At 34.2% G+C, this 16,416-nt stretch overlaps 3 protein-coding genes across 3 annotated transcripts; all 3 read left to right on the forward strand.

The window, feature by feature from the left end:
* The first annotated feature begins 1,854 nt into the window (after positions 1-1,854).
* LOC125219257 (cyclin-B2-3-like) lies at positions 1,855-4,980 on the forward strand. Its single transcript, XM_048121183.1, has 12 exons — positions 1,855-2,129; positions 2,285-2,371; positions 2,508-2,643; positions 2,767-2,823; positions 2,944-2,992; positions 3,243-3,410; positions 3,494-3,631; positions 3,741-3,821; positions 3,905-4,126; positions 4,208-4,306; positions 4,385-4,563; positions 4,636-4,980. The coding sequence occupies exons 2-12, from the start codon at positions 2,308-2,310 to the stop codon at positions 4,775-4,777; spliced, it is 1,335 nt and encodes a 444-aa protein (XP_047977140.1). The 5' UTR covers positions 1,855-2,129; positions 2,285-2,307; the 3' UTR covers positions 4,778-4,980.
* Positions 4,981-5,372: 392 nt separating this feature from the next.
* Positions 5,373-8,252, forward strand: LOC125219273 (dolichol-phosphate mannosyltransferase subunit 1). The gene is made up of 8 exons (XM_048121199.1): positions 5,373-5,573; positions 6,303-6,402; positions 6,503-6,536; positions 6,610-6,686; positions 7,059-7,084; positions 7,163-7,327; positions 7,414-7,528; positions 7,991-8,252. The coding sequence occupies exons 1-8, from the start codon at positions 5,470-5,472 to the stop codon at positions 8,093-8,095; spliced, it is 726 nt and encodes a 241-aa protein (XP_047977156.1). The 5' UTR covers positions 5,373-5,469; the 3' UTR covers positions 8,096-8,252.
* Positions 8,253-8,952: 700 nt separating this feature from the next.
* LOC125217537 (UDP-rhamnose/UDP-galactose transporter 6-like) lies at positions 8,953-13,012 on the forward strand. Its single transcript, XM_048119058.1, has 6 exons — positions 8,953-9,214; positions 9,852-10,097; positions 10,562-10,746; positions 11,236-11,436; positions 11,695-11,856; positions 12,255-13,012. Exons 2-6 carry the CDS (start codon positions 9,968-9,970, stop codon positions 12,561-12,563), a joined length of 987 nt encoding a protein of 328 aa, XP_047975015.1. The 5' UTR covers positions 8,953-9,214; positions 9,852-9,967; the 3' UTR covers positions 12,564-13,012.
* The last annotated feature ends 3,404 nt before the right edge of the window (positions 13,013-16,416 follow it).

Genomic DNA, 16,416 nt, shown 5'->3' on the forward strand with positions numbered 1-16,416 from the left:
GTTATATTACGTTTATATTCTAATCACAGATTGAATTTCAATAATGGAGCGTCACCAACGACAATATTTTTGATCATAAAGCTTCACTATAAAAAAGGAGTGTGAATTTCATTTTGATAGTGGTAATGTTAGTGAAAGATTCTCGAAAAAGTCCCTTTATTTTTTCCACTTTTACTCTTTTTTCTGCAACAATCTAGAAAATCAGAGACAAACCAAATCAACCAAAAAAAAAAAATCACCGATTCTTGAATCTTCACAGTTCTTATTCATTGGCCATTGTAATTTTTAACACCTAGGACCCATTGTAGATAAACTAATTTAATGAACTCAAAATTCGAAATATACAATAATTTTATGTTGGGTCTTGTGCAAAATTAATTAAGGAAGAGAGAATTTAGGACAGGTATCTTTAGGGGCAGCGTGCCATATGCTAAAAAATACAGGACTAAAAGAAAATATGTTTTTTCAGTTGTCAGTAGTCATAGAAGACCAAAAGTCCAAAACTTAGCTATGGTTTATATTTTGGACAAAATGTTATTTTGTTATGAATAATGGTAGTACAACTTTGTGTCATTATTCTAGAGAAATTATATTGTCTTTTGTATGTCTTGTACAGTCAATCGCCTTGATTGAATGATAAGAATGAAATAAATACTAATAATACAATAATGAGGATGCTAAAAGTGGTTTAGTGTTGAGGTCATGAGTTGTAATTAAGAGATGTTTTATTTAATGGAACAATTGAATAATTTTCAATTCTATCATCCAAGCGAGCCAGTATCATATAAAAGGACTGGATGGAACTATAATCGGACTAATAACTTTATTTGTGGTTTTGGTTTTAAACCGGAATCGGCTATTGAGATTTAGGTCCAAAATCGACAGATTTTAACTGATTTTCACTTAGAAACACGACTATTGCCGACAAATTTACCGATAGCAACATGTTTGTCGCTATTTACTAGCGTTTTTCTGATGTTCCTTCCAGTAATTTTTTTTGCAATATCAACCACGATATATTTATAATTGCGTCCTTTTTCTTTGTAGCGTTCAGAACAAACCTATTATTGAATGTAAAACATAAATAATAGAGTAGCAATTATTTGATTTACCTAAATCTTCACGCAAGTTCACATGGAAAATCACAAATTATTGGTATCTAAATTTGCATCCTCACTCAAAGTACATCCAACTTTGCTAATCAATACACTATTTATTTTAGTAAGAAGTATATGACACATTTGATTATGATAACAAAACTATACATGCATCCCCAACAAATCTTGCTACATATTTGCATAAATCGCTTGATTTTGGCCTTGTCCCAATTCGTTAGCCAGGAAGCTTATATCATGCAAAAGTTTGAGGAGATTAGGGAATTTTGAATTGATCTTATACAAGGTAAAAAAAAAAAGTTTAGCACACAACACAAATCAAATAAAAAAAAAAAAAAACTTCAATCAACTCGAGAAAAGATATCATGAAACCATTCTATCATAGTACTAAAAAATATTTTCCTCGATGCTCTGATACACGGCAACCATCGACAACTCGAAATACCAAATATTTCCATTGATGATTTTATCTCAATTTACTGAAATTTTAACACGATAATCTATCTGTAATATTAGATTTGTATGTTATGTAATGTAATAATGTATGTGAAGAATGGAATTAATTAATTAATTAATGACCATTTGCGTAATAATTAATGAAGAATTAAGTGGAAAAAAAACTTGAAAATGATTCGAAAAAGTGCACATGGGAAGAGAGCGCTGCAGTGTCATCAACGGCTATAATTCACTAGCCGTTGTTTTCAAAAATCATGAACAAAAAAAAAAGAAGAAATTAAAGGAAAAACAAACAATAAAGACCGTACAAGCAGACATAAATCAGCTGTTTGCGTTCTCTCCAAATCCTCTCAATTGACAATTCTGCGATTGAATTGAACAAGAAGCGCAGATTTCACACAGAACACGCACTGTGTAGAGAAAGAGAGAGAGAGATTTTGTCTCAATTGATCGAATTTAATGGGATTCTTTTCACGTTTTTAGTCAATTTCTCTCTCTCCCTCTCTCGGATTTGTTGAGTGTTGGTAGCGATTTTTCTGCGGATAAATTGATTTGGAGGTGAAACTTTCTTCTTGTTGTTTTTTATTTTAATTTTGATTTAGTCTTGAATCTTGATTTTTGAATCTTGGTAGATTTTTTATTTAATTTTTTTATGGATTGATGATTGAATCTTTTTTCCTTTTTTTTTTTTTCTTTTTTTTAATCTTTTTCAGTAGCTGCATTTGAAGAAGAAAAGATGAACAAGATGGGATCGGATGAGAATTTTCCGGGCGTGATCAAGCCTTCTTCAAACGGTCAAGGTAGTGTGAAATTCGGAAAAATCGTAGCTAAATGGAATGTGGAATTCAATCTTTTGTAATTCTTGTTTGGGATTACTTCAACTTTAGAAAAGGTTGAATCTTTGAAAGAAAATGACGAATTTGTATTTATTTATAGGGGGGTTGAAGGCTGGAGTGGGAAAATCTGCAGTTGGTGTTGGGAATAACAGAAGGGCTTTGAGTGCTATCAATAGAAACATAATTGGAGCTCAGCCTTACCCTTGTGCTGTTCACAAAAGAGGGGTTTTAAAAGAGTATGATATGATTTTTCATTAATTCATTTATGAATTTGAGATATTAGAAGGTGTTTTATTGTGTTTCTGTTTAGAATATGTGTTGGTCTTGTATTGAGTGAATGTTGGATTGATCTTGGTCAGGAAAAACGAGGCCGGTGATAAGAACTGTCTCGGTCCAGTGCATCGTCCTGTTACGAGGTTTGTTGATTTTCTTAGTTCTTGATTCTTTATCTTGAGCTCTTTTGATGGTTGTTGACAATGTTTTAGTGAGCTGGATAAGTACGTTTTTCGACATTGTAATGTGTTGTGTTGTTTTAGGGGGTTTGCTTCTGGATTGGCTGGAAAAGAGCAGCATTCCTCACTTGAGGTTTGTTTTTTTCTTTTATGAATTTATGAAGTAGAGATTTGAACACATTAGGCTTGAATTAGGATTTTATGAAGGTGATCTAGAGTAATGTGTTGTTTTAGGAAGCAGCATTTATCAATTAGGCTCTTTAATAGTTCAGACTTGAACAATGTGTTGTTTTAGGAAGAAACTTCCATCAACTGAGGTTAGGTAGAATAATGTGATTGAATTGAGATTTCATTAAGGTTGGTTGAAACATGTGTTGTTTTAGGAAGTCAAGCCACCAGTTCATCAAGCTACTTCAGTCACGAACCAGCCCTACGACTGCATCATTATCGATGCAGATGATGATGATGATGACTACAAGAATGCGGATGATCATGATGTGCCTATGTTTGTGCAGCATACAGAGGCTATGCTGGAAGAGATTGATCGAATGGTACTTCATTTTTCTTGCCGATGATCTGCGTATTTAAGCACCATTTTTTTTGCAGTTTCTTGAACTTGTTAGTCAAAATGTAGGATGCAGAAGTGGAAATGGAAGACATCGATGGCGAGGATGAGGAGCCAGTTATCGATATAGATAGCTGCGATAAGAGAAATCCACTTGCAGTTACTGAATACATCGATGATCTATACACTTACTATAAAAAGATGGAGGTGAAGCATCTTATCTCTTAATTTGCTCACTTCTTGCCTAACCTCGTGTGATGATCATCGATACCTGTCTCCCGTTTTGTGTTATTAACTGTATAAAACCTTCTTGCAGAGTGTCCTTCCGAACTATATGGTGCATCAATCTGATATCAATGAACGAATGAGAGGTATCCTCATCGACTGGCTGATTGAGGTAAAAAGCGTAGAGTGTGTGAAATTTTGAAGAGTAGTAATGTAAATGCAATTGCAGCTTCTCATCGATATTCTGTGGCGTAGGTGCATTACAAGTTCGAATTGATGGATGAGACGTTGTACCTTACTGTGAATCTCATTGATAGATTCTTAGCCCTCCAGCAAGTGGTGAGGAAGAAACTGCAGCTGGTTGGTGTGACTGCGATGCTCATTGCTTGCAAATACGAGGAAGTCTCTGTCCCCGTAGTCGAGGATCTTGTTCTGATATCCGACAAAGCTTACTGCAGGAAAGAAGTCCTAGACATGGTATGGTTTTAGGGAAAAGTAGGAAAATTTCATAACTTTTTAACTGTTTTTTGCACTGATTGCATCATCAAATATGTGCAGGAGAAGTTGATGGTCAATACGTTGCAGTTCAATATGTCGTTGCCAACGCCCTACGTGTTCATGAAGCGTTGCCTGAAAGCCGCCCAATCCGATAACAAGGTTAGTTTCTTGAAATATTTGATTTGAAATAGTAGTAGTATATGATCAAAATGGATGATTCTTGACTTGTTTGTGTAGATGGAGCTGCTGGCCTTCTTCATAATCGAGCTGTGTCTCGTTGAATACGAGATGCTGTGCTTCCCTCCTTCGATGCTAGCAGCTGCTGCCGTCTTCACTGCTCAATGCACTCTCCGTGGATGCAAGCAGTGGAGCAAGACGAGCGAAGTGTACACGAGTTACACGCAAGAACAGCTCATGTAAGGCTCGATGATGATCAGCCTTATGCAACGATGAATGAATCCAACTGAAACTCTTCGTGTTTTTTGTAGGGATTGTGCGGCGCGGATGGTGAGTTTCCATCGGAAGTCGGGGACCGGGAAGCTCAGCGGTGTGCAGAAGAAGTATAGCACTTCCAAATATGGATATGTTGCAAGAATCAAACCTGCTGAGTTTCTCATTGATGATGAATGATGCTTAGATTTGACATAATAATCTGACACTGTTTTTGTGTAATTTTCTGTCTAAGAAAATTCACAAGGTTTTACCATGTTTGGGTTGGAGTGTATATAGCTAAGTAACGTGATTTTCATTCGGATCTTTTACCTAATTATATCCGTTAAATCTCTTTGTTTTCTGGTATATCACTTCAAATATATTCACTGGGGATTTTGTAATTATCGTAATTTCAATTTTGTTGAGTTCGAAATTACAATTCAATCTTTCAAATTATTCAATAAGTGATCGTTGGACTAATATCAAAATGTCCCACACCATCAAATTATTCAATCGGCAACCTCCCAACAATTTTATTTAGCGAATTGTGAAAAAAAATTAGTCCACTTTATTTGCAATTTGTAAAATTGAGTCTAATTTAAATAATTAAATATTAAATCTTAATTGCAATTGCTCAAAATTTACATCGAATTTGCAAAAATGAAAAATGCAGAAAAGTTTAGTACTACTATTTACATTTTACAGTTATCTCTCTTTGTAACAATATTATAAAGTGGAGTAATATACTAACTTTTTATAAAATATGATTAAATATTATGCAATGATATGAATGATTTAGAATATAAGACAAGATCCGTTGATTGAAGGGCGAAATTAAGAAATTGGGGAGCATTTCTAGGGTTTTAGCAGTGTTGATCCGGAGTTCTACAATGGAAGCCAAAGCGGATGGGAACAAGTATAGCATCATTGTCCCCACCTACAATGAGCGCCTCAACATCGCTCTCATCGTTTACCTCATCTTCAAGCATCTCCCGTGAGTTTCAATCTCCTTGTGTATGCGATACTCATTGCTATAGTTTGAATTGGATCATAGAATTATATGGTTGATGCGATCCGCTCCTTTGATCGTTATGATTTAGGTATTGGTAGTTAGAAAAAGGTGAAATTTGCTGGAATTGGCACTGGTGGGTGAAATTTTTCGGGCAATATGTTTCAATTTTGATGTGAATTGCTTGGGAATTTGGTAATTTTGCTTGAATTTTTTTTTGTTGAGCTGTTTGCGGGGATACTTTTGAACGCACAGTTTTTAGAAGAATATGGAATTCAGTCATCACTCATCAGTAATCCAATTATCCGATATTAGTTTATTTTAGTACTAATCAACCCTAAATGCTTAAAAAAAGTTCAATATTATTTGGTTGTTTCAATTGCTGTCATATTTATCCAAAAAGGCTTCGACATTTATCCCAATGTTCTTATCCAGTCTCTGGGAGATTCTTAGTAGTGGTTCTTATTTCGTGGCGTCGAAACATGAGATGTGTTTTCAGATGCAGGGCAGGATAATATTTTCATTGCCTTGATAAATTGGGATAAAATTCAGCTTTTCCTAATCTGGTTCTTCATCTGGAACAATTTTTAGGAATTTATTGCAGAAAACAGTAGTTAGGAGTTGTCAAATTTTTTGTCTGAGTGGAACTTTTAGTGCTGCGTACAACATTAAGATATTGTTTTGTAATGGTTTTGTGCTTTCTGTTTGGGTTAGGAATGAGAATTTTGAGATCATAGTGGTTGATGACGGGAGTCCAGATGGAACTCAGGAAATAGTCAAACAGCTGCAGGAAGTATATGGGGAAGATCGCATAGTATGTTTGGCCACTTATCTTTTTTTAAATATGTAGCTTCTGAATTTTCAAATGTTGGGCTTCTATTTGTATATTTACTCACACTGGTCTCGTAATGCAGCTGTTGAGACCTAGAGCGAAGAAGCTTGGCTTAGGTATTTATACTTGTCATGTCTATTCTGATTTCTGAGAGATGATTGTAAAGCTTCTAAAGGTTTTTTATTTCAGGGACGGCCTACGTGCACGGTTTGAAGCATGCAACTGGAAATTTTGTTGTCATAATGGATGCAGACTTATCACACCATGTATGTATTCACTCTTAGATGCTATAAGAAAATGGAATGTCCTTTGTGTATTTCCTAGTGAAAATATAGTATGATAACTTTCGGTTGTGCCCAGTCATATGAAAAATAAATATTTTTGTGATTAATCAAAATTCAGTTCGTGAGAGTCGAGACTATTCCCTTTATGTGATTGTGAACAGACCCAAAACTTTGAAGATGAAAAAAGATAAAAAAAGGTTTTGTCTCTTTGCTTGCCAAGTAAGATGACTTGGAAAATATGAGCTTTCGTGTGATTGAACTCTTACAAAGCCTAAGTACTTTTCTTTTTGCCTTTACTACAATTGTTCTCTATCACATTTGTTTAATTTATCTTTTTTTTATTCCCTCTAACAGCCGAAGTACCTGCCAAGCTTTATCAAGTAAGTTTTTTGTTTAGTTGTGTTTGTGTACCACATTTTCCATGAACTTGGTATATTAATAGAACTTCTTGAAGTCAGGAAACAGATGGAGACAGGTGCAAGCATAGTTACTGGAACTAGGTATGTAAAAGGTGGCGGGGTTCATGGGTGGAACCTGATGCGCAAATTGACGAGCAGGGGAGCCAATGTCCTTGCACAAACATTTCTATGGCCAGGTGTATCCGACTTAACTGGATCATTCAGGTACTAATACTATTCATCAGGAACACTTTCCTTCCTCCTATTCATATATCACACTAAAGTTTTGTTCTGCACTTCTTGTTGCAAAGGCTTTACAAAAAATCTGTGCTTGAAGATGTTATAAGCTCATGTGTGAGTAAGGGGTACGTTTTCCAGATGGAGATAATAGTTAGAGCTTCAAGAAAGGGTTATCACATTGAAGAGGTATGCATTCACAACTTTTAGTAACTCCTTTGAAACCTAATCGATATGTCGTATTGTGATCACATGTTTGTTTATTATCTGGAAACGAAGACGACACTACCTTCACTGTTGGAAGAGTCACTATTGTATTAATTCACCTTTCAAACTGAATGTCAAATTTCATATGAGTAACAGAGACTATGACTCGTTCTAGACTACCTAGTCCTTAGGGGATGATTATCAATATCACGTTGGTTATCCATTCTATCTATATAGATTTACTGGTACAAAATTGAGCTAATCCCTTGGATTTTGACATACTAGCTTGTCGTAGCTGACTTCTTTTCAACATGCTGCTTTTGTCATGTTTAAGCCTTCTTCGTTGCATAGGTTTACATATTGGAAGTGCATTTCTATTGCTTCTGTTTATATTGATGCATGGATTCAAGCCGGTCTGTAATATGGCATTTCACCTTTTCATAGGTCCCAATCACATTCGTAGACAGAGTATATGGAAGCTCGAAACTTGGGGGATCGGAAATAGTGCAGTATCTCAAGGGACTTCTGTACCTTTTGGTTACAACATGAAGATGCATTTTGGAGAGTTTCTTACTTGCAGAAATTTATAAGGCTAGACTCTTATACAATCATTTTGACTGTAACCTCATAATATGTTTAAACTCTTACTTAAAAAAAATCTTTATAGAGTGTGTTTTTTCATGTTAGAAGAAAAGTATTTTTCCTATATTATTATTTTTATTTTTTGATTTTATATTTCAGCATTCACCTTTTATGATATTTTACCAAATTGAAATCTTTATAAAACAAACGTGAGAGTAAGATTTTGACTCTTAGATGCATTTTAGAGAGAGTGAATACAGATTTCTGATTTTACGCAATCTTTCGATTGCTTGAACTTTTTGTTAATATTCATTTGGTAGAGTTATAAATAAGTCAAATTACTATATTTTGGATGAGCAATTAAGACAAATTAGTTTAATCCAATTGCTAGCATCAAGAAAGAATACCCAATTCATAAATTCCATTACTACTTTGAAAGTGACAATTCAGGTGCCATAATTAAATTAGTTGAAAAAACTAAATTCTTTTCCCCAACCTAACTTAATGAATTTTAGGATTTATAAGTGTAATTAAGCACAAACTTGTATTTTAAGAGCCTAATTAGAAATAAGGTTTTGGGAGCCTTGTGTGCGATGGCTACCCGGATCCCAACTGGTGCGATAGTATCACGATATGATGGTGCGATAAAAATTTATACTGACCTTATATCCAATGACGTATTATATTCAAATTTGCCTTATTTGAAGAAAATATCACAATCCTTTGAAAGGATAGAAATACTATACTCATATTTCTTAAAAGTGTGAATTTATACTTTAACAGCTTTTGATTATTTATCAATTTATGTGATTCATTTAATTGGGATTTCCATATTCATATAATTTTGTGGTCAAACCCTAGAAACACAAATCTCATTTTCCCCCAAATTAACATTCATTCACTTTGTACTTGGCTCAATTTTCACTCTTATAGACAAGCAGATACATACACCTATACGTACACCTAGATATATACATCACATGCATACACGTTCAGCCATTATTGATGCAAGAGTCGTGAGGATATGGTGGTGAGCTCGATTTCACGCTAAGCGCCCTGCTAATTCCGTTGCAGAATTCGAAAGAGGTAAATTTGTTTTCGTGAATTTTACTGAATTTTGCTGTGTGTGGTGATTTGCCAAGTAAATGCGGAGCTGGATTTTGCTTCGATTTCAGCTGGATTTGGTGATTCCGTGTGGTTAGATCTGTGAGATTGAATGCGATCTGAGAGAATTTAGGGGTTTTGGAGACGTTAGATCTGATGGAGGTGGGATTTGAATGAATTCGAATTGCGGAATATGTTTTGTGCATTCAATGTGAATCTCAGGATCTGTGTTGAAGTTAAGAGTGTAGATTCTTCTTGATTTGCTAATTGATTTAGGATAGTGTTGCTAGTGTGGAGGTTTAGATGGCGAGTGATTTGGTGATCTGATTATGTGATAAATGCCTCTCATCACTAAGATTTGGAATATATTTCATTTTTTTATATTCTGTTCCATTGATCGAACATGGATTTAAGGACTACTGTATATAAACATGTCTATCTTAATTTTATAGTAGAAAATTTGTGTCAATGGTTGTTTTCCTGACTCGGAAAGTTAAGTTATCTGAGATTTCTTTATGCTGGAACTGTTTGACACAATACAACTTTTGATTAGGGTAATTATTTGAATGAATTGTCTAGTAACTGGCTTAAATCTTCTGACTGAAATGGTGCCGTGCAGGATATTTAGGGGAGATCTTGGACTGGATGTGGTGGCTTCATTGCTACTTTATGGTCCTATCAGGGTAAATATCTACCCCTTGCGACACAAATAAGAAAAATATAAAAGAAAGCAAGATGCCATCAACCAGCAAAGCTGATAAGAAGGCTGCAGTTGACGCGGCTGCATGGATGTTCAATGTAGTCACTTCAGTTGGGATCATTATTGTCAACAAGGCACTGATGGCTACTTACGGCTTCAGCTTTGGTATAATTATAGTCATTTATCAGGAGCGATTATTTCCAATTTGAATTGTTTGGACTTAACATGCACATTCATAATCAAAATTGAACTATTGCTTGAGGCATGTTTATTCATTAAATATTTGATGAAAATTCCTGTAGCATGATGCTAGAAAGAATTATCAATTATAGACTTCTGTGAACTCCTTGGGTGTAAAAGTGGACAAAATTTCCCTCTTCCTACTGAACTTTACTAATACTCCTGCTCCAAAGCTGCTTTTGTCTCTAGTCTAGAAGTTTAGACACTGTTATTCACCCTGATAAGTACAAAAAGGTTTATATACTCCTTATGAAGAGCCAAGCTATAAGCAGATAGCAACCAATTTTATCAGTCTATATGGAAAATGCTTCTTTTCAATTTCTGTGTATTGTGGATGCATTGTAATGCAAGTTACTGTTAAGGTTTGTTAACTAGTTCCATGTGTGCAGCGACAACATTAACTGGTTTGCATTTTGCTACCACAACCTTGATGACGGTTGTTCTAAGATGGTTGGGTTACATTCAGCCTTCTCATCTACCATACTCGGAGCTTCTTAAGTTTATCTTCTTCGCAAATTTCTCCATCGTCGGGATGAATGTCAGCTTAATGTGGAATTCAGTGGGATTCTACCAGGTATTTGTTAATGAAATTTCTCCATGGCCATGCATGTTTTTTTATATGATGTATGAATACACCCGGACCAATTTTATAGTTGAAAATAACTTTGATGCAAATGACTAAATTACTTTAAACCCATTTTTTTATTCTGGCTGTAATTGACACTTGTTACTGGTGGTGTTTGGGTGATTTTGGTACATTTGTTTTCATCTCATCATGAGGATGGTATTGATGTAGCTGTTGGGTTGTTTGGATCAAAGACATGGTGGCTGGAAGAATAGCAGTGGTGATATGATGGTGGGGCTGTGGAGGTGAAAAGGGAGAGGAGATGAATTTGGGGTATTTAATTAATTTATGTTTTAACATTATTTTTGAGTAACTAGTGGTTCGGGTGTATTCGTAGATTTTGCAGGTGTTAATATCTGAACTCTTCATCCATCCTCAATTAAATATGAACAATTACTAGATCACTAATGGTTTACTTTATGTCTTATATACTTTCAGATTGCAAAACTGACTATGATACCTGTCTCCTGCTTGTTGGAAGTTGTGTTTGACAAGATCCGCTATTCGAGAGACACAAAGCTTAGCATCTTAATTGTTCTCCTGGGTGTTGCAGTCTGCACAGTTACTGATGTGAGTGTTAATCCCAAAGGATTTGCTGCTGCATTTGTTGCAGTCTGGAGTACAGCACTACAACAGTATGTAAGTTTCATTTTAATCCCAAAGTGGCTACTTACATGTACATGGTTTGTAAAATTGTCATTTTATTCCAAATTTCCAACAGATATCTAATTTTCCTCTTAAATTGAGTTACATGTGGAATGAAGAATATATTCGAGTGCTGTAATATGCTTCCAGTTTAACAGAATGTCCATCTCTGGCTGTTCCATTAACTATTTTGTGCTAATTTTGTATGCATTATTTGAAGACATTTATATGATTGTGGATTTGTATTTGCAGTATGTTCATTATCTTCAAAGAAAGTATTCCCTTACTTCCTTCAATCTACTGGGACACACGGCACCAGCCCAGGCTGGATCACTATTGTTGTTAGGCCCGTTCCTAGACTATTGGTTGACAAGCAAGAGACTCGATGAGTTTCAATTTCATTTTCCATCTCTAGTAAGTATTCCTACATCCGTACGCAATTGTATATTTTTGCCTGCTGTCAATATTCCCATATCGTCGTATTATAACTTACTTATCAGTATCACTTCTGTGTGTATATTCTTCAGTTTGCATATTATGCTTATTACTGTTTTCTCTAGTAAGGACTATAGGAAAATACTACACATTTTGTTTGATTTCAGTCAGAGTTCTCAACTCGTATTCTGTGGTAACTTATCACATGATGACCTTTGCAAACTGCGGTGTCCATCTTTTACACATTCCGTTACCCCTCCTCTACCAACTTGCCACCAAAACTCCTGTGTATCTGAATCTCTTCGTGTCATAGTGAAAGGCTGCAAACATTGCGAAACTAAGTCGCATAAAATAACCTGTAATCTTTGGCTTTTCAGGCGTTCTTGATCCTGTCATGTACTATTGCAGTAGGAACGAATCTCAGCCAGTTCATCTGCATAGGCAGATTTACTGCTGTTTCCTTCCAAGTCCTCGGCCACATGAAGACCATCCTTGTACTGATCCTGGGCTTCCTATTCTTCGGGAAAGAGGGTCTGAACATACAAGTGGTCGTTGGCATGATCATCGCTGTCATTGGGATGATCTGGTATGGCAACGCCTCATCAAAACCCGGTGGCAAAGAACGACGCAGCCAGCAAAAGCACGGAGGGTCGCCAGAATCCTCTGAGGCCGATGAAAAGGTGTAAAACTCTCGAACAGTTGACATTTTTAGCACACAAAAAAAGGTTAGCGCACACCATGATTCTTTAATGGTCTGACTCTAGATACAGTGGAAACTCCTAAATTGGTTATATTAGTAGAGTCTTCTCTCATACAAGAGCACAACTGAGGATTAAACAAGAACATGAAATTTTGTATTGCTGATAAAATACCGTCTCTTCTCTACCCCTACTCATGTTAAAATCGCCCCTTACTCATCGGGTTTTTCGCCCCGTGGTGATTATTTATAGTGACATCAAATTCCTCATAATTTATAGTGTCGTTTATATTTTTTTTACTGTTGTTGTATGGCCTATGAACGTTTTTGCCTATTGGTGTTGTGTATTTTGTTTATTTATGTAAAATTTGTGTGAGTTTTACGTTGTAATGTGTTTAAGAACTAAGAACCAAGAGAGATTTTTGGCCTTTTCTTGGACTTCTTGATTGTGTTTTTAAATATTTCTATATATCGTTTTTGTAGTCTTCACCATTTGCAGAATAGGGTTTTTTTTTTTTTGTAAATTATTTTTTTTGTTTATTAAACTTTAGACAGTAAGACTGGAGTTGCTTTTTTTCATCCAAACACACTGGAATTGCTTTTTTTCATCTAAACACATTTTGAAACATTCCACACAATTATGCATTAATTAATCAATTAACTGTTAGTCTGTTATAGTATATCATAAGGATTTTATTTGTGCAAGCCCCTTATTCGTTTATTCCTGAGTTGATATTTACAATTAAATAATATCTCAAATTATTATGAATTACTCTTAGGCCTTTGGGCTTTGGGGTTGGGGGGATCTATTTTCAACCCATTTTTTATTTACCTTCTTTTTACACGAAAGCCCAATATAAGTTTTTTAAATAGTGGTAGTACTAGTAGTATTTATTAAATGCTATCAGCGACTTAAAGAAATCTCACAGAATAAGAATATTATTACTACTATTTTGGAAAAGGTGTCGAGACATTTTAACGTGACAAATAGTTTCATTTGTGACTATTCATTTTATATCATGCTCCCTCCGTCCCAGAAAGATTGTCTCATTTCCCTTTTCACACTCGTTTTATAAAAATAATAATAAATAGTTAAAGTAGAGAGAGAATAATGTAGAGAATAGTCTTACCTATATTATTCTTTCTCTTATTTTACTCTTTTTCAACTTTACCTATTTATTATTATTTTTGCAAAACGAGTGCAAAAAATAAACTGGGACAATCTTTCTGGGACGGAGGGAGTATGTATAATTTCGACTATGAAGTATTATAATCTATACATATATAAAAGGGAAGTTTTGGGAGTTTTTGTATAACTATTTTATGAGAAGGATGTTAACGCAATAAACAAAAGTTATTAAATTGGTTAATTGACTACAATCATGATCATATAAATAATTGGACGGTTACATATGGTGATGGGAATTTATGATGAGAATTAATGAATTAATTCCCGTGCAACAGCATTAGACAATTTCCTTCATCTTCCTTGAGTTTTGGAGTAAATAAAAAGAGTTTAATGTGTGATTGAAATAATTTAATATTATGATCCATCACTAATGTTATGTCTCAATTCAATCATGCATATCAAGTCTCGTACGTTAAATTACATCTAACTAATTGTGCAAAGAAATAAAAAAGAAATAAAATAAAAAGAGGGAACTCTTATAAGAATAATGGCTTGAGTAGTGGAGGATGATAATGGATAGACATTTATTTGGCTTTTCATTTCTTGTAACCTTCATTGCTTTAACTTTGTGGTTTAAGGCGACTTAATTACATAACCTTTTGCATTCTTATTTTGTACCTATAAAAAGCATTGATTTGTTGATGGATTACACATCAACAATAGCATTTTCCTCCTTTCTAAAGTTTTTTATATTTTAGTGTGCATTTTAGGAGCATTATATTGTTTGATTCTTGAAGCTTCATCAAGTTCATTAGTGTATAATAGCTTGAAGTGTTTCTACATATTATGAGGAAGTTCTTTTATCTATAGGAACAATATGTCAATCTGAGAGCAAATAGCTGGAAGTAATTTGTCTTGTGGGCCGGAAAAAGGGTTTTTCTCGACTCAACTTATAGTTTGATTTGTTTTACTATTTTCATTGTAATTTCTATTCTACTTATTGTTGTATAATTGTAAATTTGTACTATAGTTAGAATACTACCTACTACGGTTTAGGAATAATTTCTAATTGTGATAGTAATCTAATTTTAAATATTTCAATGAATACTCCTACAAAATTATCAATTTGATAATCTTAGTATACTATTGTAGTACAATAGACAATTTAACTATAATATGTACTATTTTAAATTGTCAACAAATGGATCATTTAAAATACAATAAATTATAGTTTAATTGTCTACTCATTTTTAGATGTTTACGTGAATGTTATTTTTATTATAAATATTTTTTATATTTATATAAATACTTTAATTTTAATTTTATATTTATCATCACAAATAGTAGTGTATGGTATTATTTGTGAATTTATTCAATTTTTAAATTATTTTGTACGATGCTAAATTTTTGAACTGGGACGGAGGGAGAATTTTATTGATATTTGAGAGATATTCACATATTTGTCATTTTGAATTAAAAAAAAAGTTTAATTTAAACTAATTTTAGTTATTGAATTTATGCATCTTAATCGGCATTTTATGATATAGGTGTGGAAATTATTGAGCATTACTGTAGCCGACAGTTTCATATGTCAATTATAATTATTATAAAATCATGTTATGATGCTTGTTGCAGCTCTAATGTAGAATATGAAAAGCTTTTTAAGTTTTAAACAAAGGGAAGTTTCGAGGTTTTTAATTTAGTAAGTGAAAGGTTTTGTAACGTCCCCTTCTCTCCATGCATCACACGTCAAAGTTTTAATTCTATCATGGCAAATGAAAGGTTTTGTAACACCCCATTTATCTAGGGCTGGGGAAAAATATCGAAAAAATGATATATCGCTCGTATCGTATTGAAAAATATCGAAAAATTATCGAATTTTCGATACGATACGATATCGTATCGTAAGTTTTCGATACGATAACGATATGAATTTCCTTATATCGCGATATATCGTTTTATATCGAAAATACGATATATATCGAAAATTTTCGATATATCGATATTTTCGATATATATATCGATATTTTATTTTCGATATACATCGAAATTTTCGATATATATCGATATTTAACGATATATCGAATTTCGATACGATATATCGAAATATCGATACGATAACGATATGAAATTTTTTTATATCGAAAGTTCGATATATCGAAACTTTCGATACGATAACAATATGAAATTCTTTCATATCGATATTTTCGATACGATACACGATACAATGTTTTCGATACGATATATCGTATCGACCCACCCCTACATTTATCTCCTTGCATATATATAATAGTACCACCCACTCTATTCCTCTCACATCCATAATTCCCTCTCTTTTTTCTCTCTAAAACTCATTATTATAATGGTGGTGCTATCTCACGATCGGCAATCTCACCCACATGAAGACATGCAAGGCGAGCAGCAGCCATCCCCGTCGTGGACCTATCTTAATCTGGCGCCAAAACCCTCATTGTAGACGCTGCAAAGAGCTTGGTTTCATCAAAGTGGTCTACCATAGAATCTCCATGGCTTTCCTCAAATTTGGAAGTTGGAGCCATGAAATATTTTCAACTTCTCCACCAACCCCGACCTCGCCTCCCGCAAAACTAACTTTACACCGTGCCGGAAATCTCCCAAACACTAATAACAAATGGTATTTAACATGGATTGACTTATATCTTATATTGTAACTTATGCATATTGATAACTCGCC

The sequence above is a fragment of the Salvia hispanica genome, chromosome 4, assembly GCF_023119035.1.
Source record: "Salvia hispanica cultivar TCC Black 2014 chromosome 4, UniMelb_Shisp_WGS_1.0, whole genome shotgun sequence".
NCBI classification, from domain to species: Eukaryota; Viridiplantae; Streptophyta; class Magnoliopsida; order Lamiales; family Lamiaceae; genus Salvia; species Salvia hispanica.